The following is a 21454-nucleotide window of genomic DNA, read 5'->3' as shown; positions in this document are numbered from 1 at the left end:
CTGAGCAGGGAGCCCGATGCAGGGCTCGATCCTAGGACCCCAGGATCACAACCTGAGCTGAAGGCAGACGCTTAACAACTAAGCCACCCAGGTGCCCCTATACATTTTTTTTTTAAGATTTATTTATTTGAGAGAGAGAGAGCGCGCATGAGTGGGAGGGGCAGAGGGAGAGAGAATCTCAAGCAGACTCGACATTGAGAGCGGAGCCTGACTTGGGCTCAATCTCACGACTCTGAGATCACGACCTGAGCTGAAACCAAGAGTCAGATGCTTAACTGACTGCACTGCCCAGGTGTCCCTGATACATTATTACATTATTTAACTAAAGTCCATGGTTGACATTAAGGGTCGCTCTTGTGATGTACATTCTACAGGTTCTGCCAAATGCATAATGGCACATATCCATCATTACAGTATCATATACAGAATAGTTTCACTGTCCTAAAATCCCCTGTGCTCTCTTGTCATCATTTCTAAACATAAATATATATATATATTTATGTTTTTAATTAATAGATGTTATTTTCTTAGAGTAGCTTTAGGTTTAAAGAGGAATTGAGTGGAAAGTACAGAGTTTCACATATATTCCCTCTGCCCCCCAAGCCCCCTACCGTTTCCCCTACTATTAAAGATTTGCATTGGGATGGTATAGTATTATGAATGATGAACTGATGATACATTATTTTATTTTTTTCAAAGATTTTATTTATTTATTTGACAGAGAGAGAGCAAGAGAGGGAACACAAGCAGGAGGAGTGGGAGAGGGAGATATATATATATATATATAACATCTTTTATATAATTTTGTATAATTCCCACATCAGATTTCAAGGTTGTGGTCAAAATTGACAACTTAGGAATATTAACTTTTCAGTTCTGTGAGAATGGAACATAGTCCCGTGTATTTAGATCTTTTAATTTTCTCGCGGAGAATGTCTGGTAGAGATGATAGATAGATAGATAGATAGATAGATAGATAGATAGATAGATATAGATATAGATATAGATCATAACAAGTAAAACTCTTCCCAACACTGCCTTCTGACCACCACCCCCAGGGCTTGGGACACAAACTACCGAACTCAAGAAAAGATGTGGAATAACAACACTAAACAATAAAACAAGCTCAAGGTCTTCACGTTCTTCTCTGTGCCCACCAAAGGGATAACAACACATCATCCTACATTGAGAAGTATGGGAAAGCTTCACCCTCTTAGTCAGAGGAAGTTGTTGCCACTAAAGCAAGATTTTTGTCCCCAAAATGCAGCAAGGCCAGTGAGACTCCACAATCAAGATATCATGATCACAAATCCCATTTGGCTACAAACAATGAAATATGTGAAGCAAAAACTATTCAAAATACAAAAAGTAGACAGAAGTGCAGTATTAGTTGGAGAATTAAAAATAGCCTCATTCCTTTAGCATGTCAAAGTAGACCAAACTGTGATGTGTAAGATGGGAATTGTGAGTAATACAAGCATTTATTACATTTGTGTGCACATGTGTTATATAACACAAAACACACTTTCACTCCAATACCACAAGCTTCCAATCACAGAAGTTTACATTATTAATCTAATCACCCAGAACATGAAAAATACTCTCTTGAAAGTATGAAAAGAAAGCTTTCAGTCTTCTTATGTTTTCAGATTTTTTCTACAACATGTGTTACCTTCATAAATAAAATTTTGAAAAGAAGTAAAAGGTTGACCAGCAAACCTATGATAGATCCTTCATACGCTAAACTTCATAATTGCTTCATGTTACCTTTCTAGTAGTATTTTCCTTTTGACTCATTTTTTTCCATGATTTTAAGTTGCTACATTGAAGTGTCTTTTAAAATCACTATACATTCTATCTTGCACAAAGCTGATTATGAATAAATCAATGCATTAATTAACTCACCTTTTCACATATGTCATTTAGTGCTCCAGCTAAGACACGGTATGCACTGGTTTTTCCTCCAAACGGTTCCCCAACAATCATAAAACCATGACGCACAATCATCATTTCATATATTTGAAGTATCTTCTCAGAAAAGAATCTGGTCATTTGCAAATTCATGGATTCACAATTGTCTTTGATAGCTGCTAGCAAATCATTATAATCTGGTTTTGGTAATTTCACACCAGGAAACAAATCTGAAGTGATTCCCTGATGATAGATGATTTGGGGATTTATATTACATATCTGATAGCCTCTCTCTCTCTCTCTCCACACACACATACACACACACACATACACATATACATGCACACACACGCACAAACACACATACATACACATAAACGTGATGAAAGTCCTCCCATCCTCATATTTAATAATGATGTAAATAGAGCCATTAAATAGTTCAACAGTATTTTTAACAGCTTTATAGAGGTATGACTAACATACAATGAACTATATAGTGTTACAAATTCAATAAGTGGAGTCATTAACTCAATCAAGATAATCAACCTATCACTCCCAGAAGTCACCTTGTGAACTTTTGTAATCCTCCTTCTCTACTCTCTTTGCCACCTCCCACCTCCTTCACCAGGAAACCACTAATTTGTTTTCTGTTACTATTTTTATTTGCATTGTCTAGAATTTAATATAGATGAAGTTACACATTATGGGTACTACTTTTTTTCTGACTTCTTTTTACTTAGCATAAAGATTTGGAGATTCCCATATGTGACATCATGTATTAATAGTTCAATGCATACAAGTATTACATTTAAATCCATTCCCCTGTCGATGGATACTTTCATTGTTTCCAGTTTGGAGCTATTGCAAACAAAACTGCTATGAACACTTATACACAACTCTTTGTATGGACAAATGCTTTCATTTCTCTTGGTTGAATACTGAAGAGTAGAAAACCTGGATAATATGGTGGTTATGTGTTTAATATTTTAAGAAATTATCTGCTTTCCAAAGTGGTTGTATTATTGTACATTCATTCCAGCAGGGTATAACACTTTTAATATTTGGTATGGTCAGTCTTTTTAATTTTATCCACACTAATAGGTATGTCACAGTATCTTACTGTGGCTTCAATGTGCATTTCCTGATGACTAATGTTTTTGCATGTGCTTATTTGCTTTATGTATATGTTCTTAGTGAAGTGCCTTTTCAAATCTTTTGCCTATTTTTAATTGGTTTATTTTCTTAATGGTAAGTTTTAACTGTTCTTTAAATATTCTGTATACAAGTCCTTCATCATATATCTAATTTGCAGATATTTTTTCCTAGTCTGCAACTTGTCTTTCATCCTCTTACCAATGTCTCTCAAAGAGTGAACATTTTAAGTTTTGATGAGTCTACTTTATCAATTTATTGTTTTATGCATTGTGCTTTTGATGCTGTGTTTAAGAAATTTTTGCCTAAGCCAAAGTCAAAAGAGATTTCTCCCGTTTTCTTCTAGAAATTTTTACAATTTTACAATACTTTTAAGTTAAAAAGTTAGACAAATATGACCTTATTTTAAGGCTTATTATAAAGACAGCTTCATATTGTATAACAATAGACAAATATACCAATGGAACAGAATGGCGAGCCCAGAAAGTGACCCACACACATTTGAACAACTCATTCTCAACAAAGGCACAAAAACAATTTGGTAGAGAAAAGATAAAAAGATAGAATGCCTGGATTTGTCAAAACAATGAACCTTAATCCATACCTCAGTATCACATACAAAAATTAGTTCAAAGGTATTTTAATCATTGTGGTGGCCAGGATTTTAATCAGCTTTGTGTCCCTCAAAGATTCATGCCCACAGAAAGCCTCAAAATGTAACCTCATTTGGAAATAGGATCGTTGCAGATATAATTAGATAAATTACGATGACGTTATCCTGGGCCTTAAATCCAATGACTGGTGTCTTCATAACAGAAAGGAGAAGAAGATTCAAACATAGATACACCCAGGAAAGGCCATGTAATGATGGAGGTAGAGATCAGAGTGATGCCAACCCACACCAGGAAATGTCAAGGATTGCCAATAGCCACCAGAAGCTAAGAAGAGGCAAAGGAGTCTTTCCTAGAGCCTTGATTTCAGATGTCTTCCCTCTAGAACTTTGAGAGAATACCTTTCTATTGTCTTAAGCCACCAAGTTGTGGTACTTTGCTATGGCAGCTTTAGGAAACTGATAAAATCATATGATGTATGATTGGAAAGAATTAGGATTCCATACTTAGTGTATAGGAATATATAAAGTTGATTGCAAGTTCTAAGAAACATACCTTTATAAACTGTTAAGGCTATTTTATAAGTATTATAGCAAACCTATGTAAGAAATAGGACTTATTTTCACTCTGAAGGTCAAAGTAAAAATTCAGAAGTGCTTCATGTGAAAGCACACATTTGACCTATACTTGAGAATTGATGAATTCTGAGTTTAATTGCCCCTATATTTAATCCTTCAAATGCTGTTATGGAGAAACTGATCTTAGTTTATCAAAGCAATGTTTCTGTGAGATAAAGAGGAGGAAAATGCAATGCAGCTCAGTGGTTAAGAGCACTCTGCAGCCTGACTACATGGTTGAAATCCCCACTCGCTCATGTACTAGCCATAAATCAAAGCTAATTACCTTTGCCTCAGTTAAATGATCTGTAAAACAGGGATAATGATAGCACCTGACCTACTGGGTCATTGTGAGCGTTAAATAAGTTACTATTTGCAAAGCTCTTAGAAGAGTGTCTGATACATAGTAAGTGCATAGTATTTGGTAAATAAACAAACATATCTTCTCAGATTGTTCAAATTGTTTTTGGTTGACCTTGAATGAAAGAGACCACTCGAGAACATCTTTGGTATCCAGTGGTTCTCAACCAAGACCAGTTCCCCTGACTCTCCTGCCTGGTAGAGAGTCAAAAATATGTGGAATTGTCTGGTTGTCACAACAGAAGAGATCTATCAACACTGGGGTGAGGGTGGGGGGCAAGGATGCCTAATGCTCTACAGTGTAGGGGACAGTCTCACAACAAGGAATTGTCCTAATCTGAAGTGACAGTTATGCTCCATTTTTGAGATATTGCTCAATAAGTGTTCACTGGATGAATACACAACTGCTTGAGAACATATCTGGTGAGGTATATTTCCACTTTATAAGAATAGAGTCTTTACTCTTGAAAAATTTGTACAGTATCCTAGTACCAAAGAAACTGAGGAAAAAACATTAGGAAGAAAATTTGAACCTATTCCTCATAGTGTCACTCTATATTTATGCTGCCAGCTCTAAGTACTATGGAAAGATCCTTTGGAATGATGAAACATGGTTACTATGGAGAATAGATGACAATGGGCCACACCACAGTGGCAGTGTCACCCCTCCCCGTCCCCATAACGTCATACCACTTCAGTCCTTACACACTGGAAGCTAACTGCCTGTACTTTAAGGCAGCACATATTAGTGCAACATCTAACACTTGCTGGGAGCCCATGGCCTCCCCAATTCCTTCTAACTGAGACAGAGAAAAGGAAAAGAATGACATCAAATGATAATATGAAAACCTTAACCATTATTCTAATACTCCTTCTCAATTAATAATAGTATAATCTTAAATATAACTAGATAATTAAACTTAGTTCTTCCTTTAAATCATCCTGAAAAACATCAATTTCATAAAAGCCATTATACTCTTTTAAAGAAATTAAGCTTTTTATTATTTTTTTTAAAAGATTTTATTTATTTGTCAGAGAAAGAGAGCACAAGCAGAGGGAGCTGCAAGCAGAGGGAGAAGCAGGCTCCCCACTGAGCAAGGAGCCCAATGCAGGACTCGATCCCAGGACCCCGGGATCATGACCTGAGCCAAAAGGCAGACACTTAACTAACTGAGCCACCCAGGCATCCCAAGAAATTAAGCTTTTTAAAAAAAATTTCTTCCATTATTAATTTAACAAACATTTGCCACGTACCTTTTCTGTGCAAAGGATTCAGTGGTGTGTTAGACCCATTATTTTCCTTCATGGAGCCTACATTCTAGTGCAATTTATCAGCAAACATATTTCATAACTTTTGTGTGCTTATTTACATTGCATAGTTAAACAAAAAGTACTATTTAAAAATCCCAACTTCTCGAAAGTCATCTGAAGCAACAGAGCTAAACACACTTCAAGTTCAACATGGAATGATCTATGTTTCTCTGCGCCATATCATTATTTGCTGTAGTAGTTTCTCATAGGGAATTGCAAACTTGGACATTTGATAAATACATTATTATAAAAATTCTGATACACCAAAATAATAAATATCCTCACCTCAAAGAGTGGTAAATCATGGGACAAAAATTTTGGCAGATTTACATCAATAATAGATCTAAGCAGCAAAATTTCTTCATTTTCATTTGGATATTTCAGCTAAAAGAAAATACACTCATGATGAAATCTCCATCCGCTAAGTGCACCCCCTACATCTTCACACCCAGGCACGCGCGCGCATGCATACACACACAGGCCCCAAAGACAATTTAAACCCACATAAAACTGTTCTCATTTCTTTTCATTTAATTGGATTGTTAATAATTTTAGAGGTTGAAAAAATTCCCAAACACTTGTGGTAACCTCAAAGTTTACTAAAAACCTGGTTGAACTCTGAACCTGTTGTCAGGCCCATAATAAGGTTTGCAGAGTTCACAAAAATATGAACTCCAAATTATTTCTCCCAACTTCAGTACTTTATTCAACATCTCACTCCAAAGTTTCTCCTATTATCATGCATTTAATTTTCCAGAACCCTCTTCCTTTCCTTTAGAATCTTTCTGCCTAATAAATTCCATGTTCCAACTTAACTGGCTTTACTCTTACAAAGTCAGTGATGCCCAGCAGTCAAGTTCAGAGCACCCAATGCCAAAGCTAATCCTATTCATATGGACTTTGTCTTTGGATCAGTCTAACCACACCTAAATTGTGAGGTGTCAAAAGTCTATTTTGTTATTTGAGAAGCTATTATTTTAAAGCAAGTGTTTAAATTGTTTCTTGATATAATAAAAACAAACTTCAAAATATTCAAGCCAACACTTTCAACAATTCTAAATTAGCTTTTGACAAAGGATGAAAGGATTCATTTGCAGGATTCATTTGCTATGTAACTTTAATAGCTCAATTCCATAGTCAAGATGTCAGTGATAACATACACTAGACAATGCATTATCTTTCCCATTATCTGACCACAGTGTAATCCTGACAATGCCAGGTTAATACAAATTGTTACTTCTAGTTGCATTTGTTTATTGCAAAAAACAATGGTGTGCAGTTATTCTAGGCTAATGTGAAATAGAATATTACCATTATATATCAGCATTCTCAGTAACATTTATTACAGAAGATAAAAATGCATGCCATGGTTCTTAATCATGTAGAATATATTTTAAAATCTTTATCTTCGACAAAACATGAACATGAAAATTTTATAAACTCCAAGGTCACATTTTGCATTTTGCTATTAGGTATAGCCTACCTTGCTTTGTTTCATAAAGAACTAATGCACAGTTTTAGTTCACGCCTCCACAAAATACTTTCAATGAAAAGTTACACAAGTCTTAAAATATATGGATTTTTCCATCTATATAGTTATGATTTATACCATTTTAAAATACAAACATTATATTGCAAGTCTATAACTGCTAGTCTACAATAGGCTGTAATTATATAATTACATTAATTGATAATGTTTTGGCACATTTGTATATATTTATTAATTATACATTATTTCCTTTAAAGCTGTACATATTCATATAGACTGAAAGCCTTCAAAATATTTCTCAGCAGCAAGAAATTTCATTCCTTGGTAGTACTTATTTTCATACATTTAAAATTACAGAACAGAACTCAGTAAGAATTACGTCTAAGTTTTTACAAATCATAAAATTTCCTTTTTCACATGTGCAAATGATCAACTATTTTTTTAGTACAATAGCTGGATTTTTTTCAGTTGATGAAACCAACCAGTTACTGGAACTCTGTGAAGACACAGGGTCCTGAGATTTATGAACAGAAAATTCATGAGTAAGAAATCACTTGAGTTCTCTACCTTCAGATTCCCAGCAGCGGTGAGCACGGACTTCACGGCTCTCATGCCATAGTCATAGTGATGTTGCGAGGACAATTGCTCTGAACACAAGCGGTAGGTAGCCACGATTTTTACAGACAGTGGCCGAGCTGTGACAAACCCACAGGAGTACAAGACTATTTCAGCAATCATGGCATAGTCAGGCACCATCATTGCTACTGTCCGAAAGAGAGCCTACAGGAGTGCAGGAAAGGCATTTTTGAAAAGACCATTGTAAAGACAACCCTACTGTGCATTTCCTAATGCGTTATGACTATATAGCTTTTCTGCAATAATGTTCAATTACAACGTCCAAATCATATAGATAAAAACACTTAATTTTAAAAACGTGTTTCTTGTAATTGTTATAAATATCATTAATTTCTGTATCACTATTTTTCCTTAAATTATGCTTTTAAGAACGTTCATGATACTCAGGTTTTGGGTGAACTATTAATTCACATGCTAAGTATCAATTATGCTCTATTCTTCTTGGGAAGTGACAGGTTATAGGGAAAATATATCCAAGTCTGCTGGGATGTCCAAACGCTGGGCTTTTCATATGGGCTGGTGAGAAAGTGCATGGTATTGGGAGACCAGGCTTCAAGTGAGGCTCTCCTGGAATCGAATTAATTTTATGCTGCGGGCTAATCAGATAACTCCTAATAACAAGGCTATGTTAGATAAATAAGGTATTTTGAGATATTTTTAACTTTTTGAGTCTGCAGTCACCATGTCAGTCTTTCACCAAGCATAATAAAGAAATAAAAACTGGAAATAAGCCACAGATAATTATTATTAATTATGATAAATCAATTTTCCAAATTGTAAAGTTTTTTTTCTCATCGTATTTTTAAATGTGGGACAAATAAATGTCATGTGATAGCTAAGTAGAAAACTAGACAGATTTCAAAAAAATAAATAAGAAAATTTAAGTTTAGAATGTCAGTATGTATCAGGACCTACTTCAGTAGCTCATACATTAAGCCAGGACCTTTGTGTACTAAAGATAAAAAAATGGCAATTTTTTTAAGTAGGCTCCATGCCCAACATGGGGCTTGAATTCAAAACCCCAAGATTGAGAGTCACATGCTGTACTGAGACAGCCAGGTGCTCCTAGAAAAATGGCAGTTTTATTCAGATAGTTTATAAATATCTTCTGGGAATTCACTGAGTTACCTGAAACACAAGGCAGATAGGAAATAAGACATCTTGCTTAAGTGATCTGTTATGACTGTTCCAGGTTGAGAACAAATAAAAGATTGGCATCAAGCAAGATCCTTCCAATGTGTTATGTTAATTACTAACTAGAGGCCTTAGTACTGCTATTTTATCAATAAGGTTACCATTAAATAAAGAATAAAATGTTAAAAATATATGGCTTGAGCAAATAATTTGAAACAGAGAAGCTTAAGCAAGTGCTCTAAACCACTACATACTTGAGGAAAAGAGAATGCAAGAGAATTACTATACAGATGGTACCTCTTTAAAAGGGTAGGTTCTCAACAACTATTTTTTTTTCACAAATAAGAGAAAGAATGAATGAACCAATCAGTCAGTGGGTCCCCCTAGGTTTGGGTGGTACAGTCTTCCTACAATAGTATCAACTGCTATTAGTTTCAGGTGAAGATCCAGGTCTGTGTGGTGTAGGCTTCCCCCTGACCGCATCAGATATTTCACAAATTTCTATTCACATTCCCTCAGCCCTACTAGCAATATGGCCATGGAACACCATGGAACAGACAGATCAGTGGCCAAGAGAACAAAAAATACAGTGTGGTAAAGAAATTTCAAGGGGTTATCATGATGTTCCATCTACTAGGAATCCTCCACCAAAGATTTAACATTGATTTCTATTTACCACAGAGAAAAACATCTTCCTCAAAACAATTTTAGGTGAATATTTTAATTCAATGGTTCTCAAACTGTGTGAGAAATACTGATATGATATGGTTTGATTTGGAATGTGTCAGAAAAATTTGTTAGTAATAGCAATAAGTTTAAAGGTACTTTAGTGTTCTTAAAAAAAATTTAAGTTCAATTCTGGCTTAACCAATGATGTACTCTCTTGAATGTAAAAGAAGAATCTAGCTCCAGGTATCATACCAGGGCTTGAATAAATTCTGATACAGGTATCAGAATGTAAGCATTATCCTTCTGGAAAGCTATGCATCAGGTTATTGGCTTTGTGACATTAGAAGATCTGGAACATGCCCATTTTACCATGGCTTCTAACATTCAACTATTCTGAAATGTTTATTGAATATTGATTCTTCCAAATAGTTTTAATATTAAATACAGCTTCTCTAATGTAGCAATGTGCTTAAGAAATTGCTCCACTATGCAGATCTTATCTAGATGTACAGGAAGTCAAAATGGGACTATCTGCATGACGACATAGGTCTAGGGAGATGGCAGGACAGATGCATTGGGTCCTAATTCCCAGGTTCTTGTAGATCAGGCCAAGAACTTTGAGCTTTTTTCCTGTAGGCAAAAAACAACAACAACAAAAACAAAACCCAATAGCTTTTTAGGTCTGGAAGTTACAGGATTAGATTTCTTCTGAAGACACTGGTAGAATTATAATGGGGAATAAATTATAGTGAATTTTAGTGGAGAAGGGATTGGTGACAAGCGAGCTGTTGCAGTAAGACACACAGGGGAAGAATGAGGAGGGAGGGAAGGAAGGTGCAGCAGTGGGACCAAGCAAGAGCAACAAGAATTATAAGGCTTTTGTATAATAGGATGCCTGGTTTTGGTGACTGGCTGAATCACTGGGTGAAGAAGAGGGAAGTCTCGGGCGCCCGGGTGGCTCAGATGGTTAAGCGTCTGCCTTCGGCTCAGGTCATGATCCCAGGGTCCTGGGATCGAGTCCCGCATCAGACTCCCTGCTCCTTGGGAGCCTGCTTCTCCCTCTGCCTCTCTCTCTCTCTCCCTCTGTCTCTCATGAATAAATAAATAAAATCTAAAAAAAAAAAAAAAAAAAAGAGGGAAGTCTCGAGGATGACTCTGAAGACATTCTCTGGACCTCAGTAAGCTTTTTTTTTTTTTCAAGGAAGATCTATTTCTTTCTTTTCAGACTGACATTTTTTCAAAATTGTTAGGTATTTCCATATACTTGAAAATAGATGTTCTGTAGCCATTGTAACCAAGAAGACTGCACAGTAGGAAGAACAACAACAAAGCTATCAGAATTTGAGAGCAGTTTTTGGCCTGAAGTAGAAGGAAAATCCATCACCCACAGAACCACAAGGTGGATATTTTGACACTGTTCCAACATGCACAGCACATAAAACTGTGACACAGTCTGCACAGGGCATTAAAAGACTGAACTTTTTATAATAGTCCCAGTCTTTTATGATTAGCTATTCACAGATTTTTGCCTTTACAAATACTATGTATTCAGACTGATCCTACTGAAGAAAAGAAAAACATGGGCGAACAAAAGAACTGCTACAGAAAGAGTTCTCCAAACGTAAATCACAATGAAAAGTTGCAAAACGTTTCTTAGATAAGAGGATTTACCGGTTTTTATTTTTTAATCATACCTTCCTTCACTTAGGCAAAGTATTAAAACATCTCATCTAATACATAAAAGTGCATGGAATGGAAATACCAAAATACTTCATAGCAATTACTTGAATTGAAAGTCTCTTCAGTGAAGAAGAATTCCTCAACTAGTCTAAGAAGCTGTCAGTCTAAATATGTGAACAGCAGAAAGGACTATAGGGCTGAGAGTCAGAAGACTTGGTTTTGGATCTGCAGTTACCACTGCATTATTCTTCAACATTGTTCTTTATGCTCTAGGCACAAATGCAATTTATCAGAAAAGTATATAAAATGCCCAAGATATGAGGAAATGTCCTATTTCTCTCATAATCAAGTTTTTGTTTTGTTTTTTTAAGTAAAGAGTCTAGTCTATTCAATTAGCAAAGTGTTTTGCTCTTTTTACCAGGAAAAAAAAAAATAGTGTTGGGTATAAAGGACAATTGAGAATTGATGTGGGCTGTGAATTATTTCAACCTCTGTTGGGAGGCAATTTAACAACACAGCTCTCGGTCCTATGACCATACTTAAGGAAATATTTTAAAATAGACAAAAGCCTTAAGTAAAAACTGCCCATTGCAATATTATTTATAATGAAGGAAAACTAAAAGCAATCCAAATGTCCAATAGTAAGATGGAGTTCGGTAAATTTATTTACAGTTTGGATTATGTTTATAAAGATAGGAAAATGCTCATGTTATAATACTAACCTGAAAAAAACAACCCAGCATACACAACTGCTGGATTCTACCATTTAAAATTTGCCTTTTAAAAGATATTTAAAACTGAAGGATACAATATAGTAAGCAATAGAATGGGTATCTTTTTCAGTATTTCCTATATTTTCTAATTTTCTATAATTATCAGTTATTAAATATCAGTCTGGAAGTTACATCCAGTTTGCACATTCATTTTCTAAAGGTACTCAAAGCTTTAAAAGTTATTTTCTAGGGGCACCTGGGTGGCTCAGTCGGTTAAGCATCTGCCTTCAGCTCAGTTCATGATCTTGGGGTCCTGGGATCGAGCCCTACATCAGGCTCCCAGCTCAGTGGGGAGTCTGCTTCTCCCTCTCCCTCTGCCCCCCCTCTGCTTGTGCTCTGTCTCTGTCTCTGTCTCTCAAATGAATAAATAAAATCTTTAACAATAAATAAAAATTATTTTCTAAAACAGTTTTCTAAAATACAATGTCCAAAAGCAAATATTTTGCATAAAATTCAAGGAGAGCATGTTCTTTCTTTTTACATATTAACTTTGTAAACTACAGAAAGGAAACAGATGATCTAATTGTCCCTTTTGTACCTTCAGATTATCCGGCAGCTCCGATCGCCCAGCATATCCTGGGTTCATGGTTATAAAGACAGCGCAAGTGGGGTCAAGTTTTAACTCAGTTCCTTCAAACACTAGTGTATCGACACCTGCATTAATACCTGTGGGTCATCAAGAATGAAATGACTCAGCAATTCCACATTTAAATGCAACTTGTGCCATCCATTATCTCCTATATTTCTACTGTTTTGACATAATGCAAAGACAAACCAGTCCATTACCTCTTTGGATAGTAAGAATTTGTTGAGCAACCACGGACAGTACTTCCAAATCAATTCTGTTAAACTCATCAAAGCAAGCCCAGGCTCCACAAGATAACAGTCCCTGGGAGAAAAGAGTAATGAAATTTTTCAATTTTATCTGATTGAATATTGCTTTGAAATGTTGCATTTTCACCTGATATTTTCAAGGATTTAATATCCTATCAAGGAAACTGCTTATTCACCTTTATCTTTAAAGACAGTGTATTTTTTTTTATTAGAAATTCATTATTCTGCACGAATAAGGAGTTTGATCAATTGGAAAATTGTCCATTTGATCAATAGCTTTTTACTTTGTGTGTATCTTTTGGCATTTAGATGTATACCTGTAATCTCATAGCCTTTCTTACTTTTTATGTGCAAGTTGATTTTGTTTGCTTTTTCTACATGAACATCATAGAATAGATTGCAATATTTCTCTAAATAAGATGACTTCTGTTGCTAATGAGACTATTTTGTGGTCTGAGCACCTTAATAGTCAACCTACATAGTTTGAGGCTCTAGCTTACACTTCTAACTCACAGCTACCTCACAAATATGTGCCATTTGGGCATTAGAGAAAACTGGGCCACCAGGCTTGAGTAGCTCAGTCCAAATTCAAATTTATTTATTTATTTATTTATTTTTAAAGATTTTATTTATTTGATAGAGACACAGCGAGAGAGGGAACACAAGCAGGGGGAGTGGGAGAGGGAGAAGCAGGCTTCCCGCCGAGCAGGGAGCCCGATGCGGGGCTTGATCCCAGGACTCTGGGATCATGACCTGAGCCGAAGGCAGATGCTTAACGACTGAGCCACCCAGGTGCCCCCAAATTCAAATTTATTTTTTAAAAAATCAATTTGACATTTATTGAATGCATATTCTGTAGATTGTATATATATATGTGTGTGTGTATGTTTCACTGAGTAGCTGGTATGTTTCAGGCATGATGCATGTATCTTTTCTGCAAAGAAACTAAGACTATACCTACAAGATGTTAATTAGTACAAGGCCACAGAGCTAATAGCGGCTGACCTTGGATTTGTACACAGTTCCATCTACTGAACCACACTGGATTAAACGTGAACTCTGTGCATTTTGAAGAATAGCACATTTTCATTAGAGAAGACTATGACTTTTATTTCTACATATCATAAGAGGGCTAGAAACCACAGAGAACCAAAAAATACTTACGAAGTCACATATTCAAATAGTTATAAGGATTGTGACGTTATTAATAAGACTCAGGTCTTTTCTATTCTGTACCCCTATTATTCAGCATGATCCTAACAAAGTATCTTTATAACCAATAAATACTTATCAGTAAGCAACTTTGATACCAAAAGTGTATGAATCTATATCAAGGAATTAAGAAAATCATTATATATATTCAAAAATTGAGTAGTACATACCAGACTTTTCCTTAAATGTTTAGGAATATAATGGCTATTCAAACTAAACTACACAGAGACTCTTTTAGACTTATTATCTCTTTCTTAAAAAAATCATTACAACAAGGTTGTATATCATTACAGAGTATGATTAAAATGGTAACTGGTCATTCAAATGTTTTCTTGATATGTTATTTATTATATTTTTGACTTTTAAAATCTTACCCTAATTGTTTCAGCATCACAAATATAGAGACTCTTTAAGTTCCAAATCTGTTATAAAATGACCTTGCCATATATCAGGCAGGGACAGTTTACTGTATAGGGCAGGACTGGTATATTTGTTTTGTTTGGTTTTCTTTTTAAACGTTAACTTTTCTCAAGAAATGTTGGAAAATAATTACAGAATCTTTAAAGATAAGAATTACAGAATCTTCACAGAAAAATAGACATTAACAAATAAACAGAAGCTATAATCCCAAATGGATAATTCTGTGTTCGACTGTTCCAGCTAACATTTTAAAAAATAACAGCCTGTAGCAACAAAGCACTAAAATGACCAGACATTATAGCTTTATAGACAGGTATATTACATTTTTAATTCCCCCTTTTGCAATCTTACAGACTCCTAAGAGTGGGAATCTGACTCAGTATAAGAAAAAAACAAGCATTTTAAGTTTGCAAGAAAAGATTAACTAGAGTGTATCTATGAAAGTAAATTACTGAATCATAACTGGTTAATAATAAGAGCTACAGGTTAAAGACTTTAGATTCCGCACGGTCTTTACATGATGTAGTGGTTCTCAAATTTTTAGCTGCCCCAATATCCTGAAGGCACAGCACTCATTCCTATCAGCCATAGTGACCCATTACAACAGGGACTGGAGACACAGGTAAAGCTCCTTTCTTAAGTAAGCTTTTGAAATAACCCTACTTCTCTGGAGAATGGAGATAGCACTTTAATTTTACTTAAAATACAGTAAGTCTTTTACTTGCATTAAATTATGTTTCATTATAAATAGCTTTCCTCTCTGAGCAGTTATTTTGTAAAGAAGTGAGTCAATTCAAACCTTAAAGAATTTTCCTAAAGCCAGATAATCCAACCCATCAGAGCAGTTGAAAACAACACATTGTTTGGCCACTGCTTTTGCTAAATCTTTGGTAGTTTCAGTCTTTCCAGTGCCAGCTGGCCCTTCAGGTGCTCCTCCAAGGTGCAGGTGAAGGGCTCCAAACAAGGTTCTGAAATATAAGAAATAAGCGATCTTTGTAGAATAATGTCATTTTTAATATACATTATGAAAAGAGGAAAAGTTTAAACTGAGAGCCAACTTTTCCACTTCCTCTTCAATAATTTCTTCCTTCCCATGAACCTCTGAAAAATCTCTGACTGTGCATTACTTTATCTGTTATTATATTTCATTCCTGAAGAGCTGATTATATGTGACAGAATCAGAACAAACACACTTGAAATTCAGGGCTGACTCTCGTCAATACAGAGAATTCAGCTGATGCTGAACCACCCAATCCCCCTAACTGCAAACATTCAGAAATGCTACATTAAAAAAAAAAGTAACTTTCGAAATACATAGCCATTTTTGAAAGAATGGAAAGGAAATCACCAATGGAGAGGGAATGCAAAGATGTCAGTAATTAGGTGCTAAAGCTATAGAGGTACATATTGTTTTTGGGATCTGCATACAAACACAAGTGTATTTACAACCACAGAGAAACAGAAAAAAAATTTTTTTTTTAGATTTTTTTATTTGAGAGAGAGATCTAGCGAGGAGGGGCAGGGAGCAGAGGGAGACAGAGAGAAGGTCTTAAGTAGACTCCATGCTGAGCCCGGAGCCCGATGTGAGGCTCAATCTCATGACCCTGTGATCACGACCTGAACCAAAACCAAGAGATGGACGCTTAGCCAACTGTACCACATAGGCTCCCCGAAACAGAAAAATTCTTATACTGCGTAAGGTGAAGAGCTGGAATGCATTCACTTATACAAACTTAGAAGCCTTGAAAAGCTGACTTATCTCTAAACTAAAATTACTCTAGCAACCTATCGAGAAAGACAAAGAAAGATCAACTACAGAGGAGATAGGAAGCTTACCCTTCATTGCAGCACCCAGTGGAAAGCTTCATGGGGGTAGGGTCCAAATTTCCATTATCCATGGGCACATGAACCCAAACTGAGAAATTAACAGTGAAATTTTGTTTTGGACCAGAGAAAACCCTAGAGCCCTTTTAAGAGATAAATGTGAAACTGTTCCACATGGACACCTCCACAGCTGAAAAAATGTAAGACTGCATGGGGAAACAACCCTTACTAAAATGAGCTCATAATTAAAACCAGAGAGAGAGAGAAAGATCAAAGTTAAGAGTCAGACTTGCAGTGGCAGATGGACAAAGGTGCGAGAGAATTACTATATACTTGGTACTCTGGTATCCTGATGATTTATTTAATGAGATTTTAAATAAAAAGGAATAGACGGGGCACCTGGGTGATACAGTTGGTTAAGCGTCCAACTCTTGGTTTCGGCTCAGGTCAGACCTCGGGGTTGTGAGATTGAGCTCCGCATCAGGCTCCACACTCAGTGCAGAACCTGCTTGAGTTCCTCTCTCTCTCTCTCTCTCTCCCTCTGTCCCTCCCCCACCCACTCTTTATTTCTCTAAAATAAATAAAGAAATCTTAAAAAAAAAAAAAGCAAGAGACATAAAATTATGAGAAAAAGTCAGTTTCATAAAAGAGACAACTTGAAATCTAGCAATAAAAAATATAGTTATTGGACTTTTTAAAATGATACCAGATTAAATGGCAGATTAAACATAAAGAGAATTATGCACTACAAGATAAATATGAGGAAATCATCCAAGAAGATACCAAGATGGAATATAAGAAAAGTTGAGAGACAAAGAAAAAAAAGGAAGAGAATGGGGAAAAAGGCAAAATTTAAAAAGCAATGGCTGTGGGGCCCCTGGGTGGCTCAGTAGGTTAAGCATCCAACTCTTGGTTTCAGCTCAGGTCATGATCTCAGGGTCTACTTGCTGAGCATGGAGCCTGCTTAAGATTCTCTTTCTCCATCTCCCTCTACCCTTCCCCTCCTCACTCCCCCCCAAATAATAAATAAAAAGCAATAGCTGAGAATTTGCCAGAAATGAAGAAAGATATGAACTGAAAAGTCTCAAGTGGGATAAATAAAAACTCATCCACATACAGTAGCATTACAGTGAACATCAACAATAAAGAGAAAATCTTAAAAAACATGATAGAAAAAAATTACCTACAAAGGAAACATAATAACAGTCTACTCAGTAGTGGCAATGAATGCCAGGAGAATAATATTTTTGGAGAGCTGAGGGGAAATTATGGTTCACTTACAGTTGTATACCTAGCTATCCTATCATTTAATAATTGAATGAAGACCAAATTTTGTTTAAAAACAAAGACTGATAGAGCTCACTACTTGCAGAGCCTCACTGAAACAATTACTGAAGGATGTTGCCTAGTAAGAAGAAAATGAAATCAGAAAGAAGGCAAAGGAAGAAGCAATTGTGAGTTAAGACAATGATAAAGTTTTTGGTAAATGTATATAAATATTAGATATAAAAAATATGTAACAGAATATCAATAGAGCAATCTATGCCAGATAATCTTATCTTACAGATAGTAAAATTGGCCACCTAGCACCAGGGCATATAGAATTTGGCTAGGAAGCTTGTAAAAGAGGGGTCAAGAGTAAAGATCTTTGGAAAGAGCTGTTAGTGTGTTGTTTATTTCCCGTCCCTCTGTAGAGAATAATAAAGCACTTGCCCCTCTCCCAAACTACCTGTGGGGCTTTAGAGAACTATTCAGAGAGCTTGGCACACTGTCTGACCCCTGGAATTTGTGTAACACAGGAACTGGGAATTCAATCACAACTTAAAATATTTAAAGTCAAGAGAATGCCTGTAGCTATTCCTGATGGCAGAGCTGGGGAAAATGGTGACAGTGAGAGAGATGTACTCATACTATTGGCAAAATAAATGTATATCATCTGACCAGATCTAGATCCCACCTGAAGGAAGCTAGATTTGAGTCACGTTGAATGGAATTCTGTGCAGGAGGCCCACCTAGCATTGGAGAAGACACCAAGGTGAGCGTCCATGTGTGGCTGACCTCAGACAGAGGCTGAAGCAAAAGTCACCAGCAGGCAGCCAGAGAAGGCATTTTCCACAGGTGACTGGCGGGGGAGGGTTTCCAAAAAACCCACATAAATATCCCATGGGAGATCTGGCACATATAGGCTTGTGCCCTCATTGAGAACACTAAACAGCCAAGAGATAGTAGCCACACAAGACAGTTGTCACACATGAACCCACCTGTCCCTTTCTTTCTCCCTTCCTCCATTAACCCCCAAGACTGGAGGAGCCATGGATGAGCAATGGAGAGAATAATGCAAAGGACAGGGATAAAACTGACAAAACCATTGACCACATTTGCCTCCCCAAATAAAGGCCTGGAGGTTGTGTCAAGCTCAAGCTGGGAGAGAAAGGGAATTTTAAAGTGGATGAAAGATGTTAGCTTTGATATAAGACCTAAATGGACTTCTAATACCTGAAAAAAATAACACTTTAATTTAGATTTTGACAATAATTTGGAATATGGGAGATGGAAACTTGCATTAAAGTTGTTAAAACCCTTTTATTATTCAGAAGCATGATAGAAAAAAAATTTCAATGTAAACACCTACGAGTTACTTAATGGAGATATCCAGCAAGCATGTAGCACAAGTTTACAGGAGAGACCTTGGCTAGAGATACGGACTTGTGGATCTTCAGAATGTAGGCTATTAAAGCCTGAAAGTGGGTGAGATCATTTGGGAAACTGTGAAGCATGAGACAAAGCACCACATGAAAACAGAAATCTAGAAATTTCTGTGTTTCAGGGGAAGCTGTAGGTTGCCTCAAAGGATCAAAAACAAAGAGAAAGTTTCAAGAAGAAAGAAGAAATGAACAATGTAAACAACAATAGCAATATCAGGCAATACTTAGCTCCAGAGCTAAGAGGAGAAAGCCAGCAGGGAAAGAGAAATTGAAGGTCATGTTGAGAAAAGTATTAAGAGTCTAGGAAAAGATAACATAGGATACATTTACCAAGTGGAAGATAATCTGTTTCTTTTAAAGATTTAGGTGAAATTTAGGGGTCTAGGGGTGAAATTTATTTCCAATAGACCCATAAATTAGTGAGTTTACCTGTAACATCGATCCGTGAGTGGAGTAATAACCAACCGAGGGGAATTACCCAGATACTCATATCCATATCGTAAGCCAGCATTGATCATCTTTGTTTCTAAATTATTCTCCTAGGACAAATCAGAGAAAATGAAGTTAACTTAAATAACAAAATTTTAAATAATATGAAATCTCAAATTCCTTAATAAATAATTGTCAAGTTATAAACAACATCTTTTAAAATTCACTTTTCAGGGGCACCTGGGTGGCTGTCAGTTAAGCGTCTGCCTTCGGCTCGGGTCATGATCCCAGAGTCCTGGGATATAGCCCAGGGTCAGGCTCCCTCCTCAGCGGGGAGCCTGCTTCTCCCTCTCCCTCTGCCCCCCTCCCCCCCCCCAGCTAGTGCTCTCACTCTCTCTCAAATGAATAAATAAAAAATCCTTAAAAAAATTCCACTTTTCAGACATCATTAAATTCAGTAGAAGAATTCAATATCTAATTTCCTCAGATAAGTCTGAAGTCACTGGCTTCAATTTTTTCCATAGGTATCTGTGGAAAATATATTTGTTCCTTATCTCTCCTGTATTTTCTTTTCTTTTTAATTGCTAAGGCTTTTTTTTATTAAGGTATAATTGACATATAATATTAATTTCAAGTATAAACATAATTACTCAATATTTGTGTATATTATAAAATAATCACAGTAAGTCTAGGTAAGATCTATCATCATATATAAGTACAGTTTTCCTATAATGAGAATTTTAAGATTTAGTCTTAGCAACTTTAAAAATGCAATATGGTATTATTAACTATAGTCAACATACAGTGTATTACATCCCCATTACTTATTTATAACTAGAAGTTTACACCTTTTTACTCCCTTCACCCATTTCTCCCCCCTTCCCACTCTCAGCCTCTGGCAACCACCAATCTGCTCACTGTATCTATGAGCTTGGTTTGTTTTAGGTGCACTTATATATAAGTGAGATCATATTGTATTTGTCTTTGTCTGACTTATTTCACTTAGTGTAATGCCCTCAGGGTCAATCCATATTGTTACAAATGGCAAGATTTCATTTTTTAATGACTGAATAATATTCCATTCATATATATACACCACATCTTCTTCATTCATTCACCTGTCAATTAACATTCAGGTTGTTGCTATAACTTAGTTATTGTAAATAATGCTGCAATAAACATGGGGGTGCATATACCTTTTTGAGTATTTTTGTTTTCTTCAGATAATACCCAGAAGTGGAATTGTTGGGTCATATGATAGTTCTATTTTTTTATTTTTTTGAGGAGACTGCCTCATGTTTTCCATACTGGCTGCACCAATTTACATTCCCACCAACAGTGCACAATGGGTCCCATTTTTCCACACCCTTATCAGCATTTGTTATCTTTTGTCTCTTGATAATGCCCATCCTAATAGGTGTGAGAGGATCTCTCATTGTGGCTTTGATTTGTATTTCCCTGATGATGAGTGATGATGAGCATCTTTTCATGAACCTGTTAGCCATTGTATGTCTTCTTTGGAATAATGTCTATTCAGATTCTTTGACCATTTTCAAAACAGGTAGTTTGTGTTTTTGCTATAGAGTTGTAGGAGTTCTTTATATATTTTAGAGCTTTACCCCTTATCAGATATGATTTGCAAGTATTTTCTTCCACTCAGGAAGTTGCCTTTTCATTTTGTTGATGG

General features: G+C 36.0%; 1 protein-coding gene across 1 annotated transcript in view; it reads right to left on the bottom strand.

Moving 5' to 3' along the window:
• DNAH7 (dynein axonemal heavy chain 7) overlaps window positions 1–21454 on the bottom strand; it is a 260241-nt gene that overhangs the window by 149333 nt on the left and 89454 nt on the right. The window contains exons 25-31 of the mRNA XM_081815321.1: window positions 19768–19877; window positions 15609–15777; window positions 13130–13232; window positions 12882–13009; window positions 8019–8231; window positions 6248–6346; window positions 1906–2154 (exon numbers count right to left, since the gene is read on the bottom strand). Coding sequence (XP_081671447.1) covers window positions 1906–2154; window positions 6248–6346; window positions 8019–8231; window positions 12882–13009; window positions 13130–13232; window positions 15609–15777; window positions 19768–19877 — 1071 coding nt within the window. The remainder of the gene's footprint in view (window positions 1–1905; window positions 2155–6247; window positions 6347–8018; window positions 8232–12881; window positions 13010–13129; window positions 13233–15608; window positions 15778–19767; window positions 19878–21454) is intronic.

This window comes from Leptonychotes weddellii, chromosome 3, assembly GCF_054177405.1.
Source record: "Leptonychotes weddellii isolate Sample4059 chromosome 3, ASM5417740v2, whole genome shotgun sequence".
Classification (NCBI taxonomy): Eukaryota; Metazoa; Chordata; class Mammalia; order Carnivora; family Phocidae; genus Leptonychotes; species Leptonychotes weddellii.
Note: the sequence above shows the minus strand (reverse complement) of the source record. Positions and strands in the feature narration are given on the sequence as shown.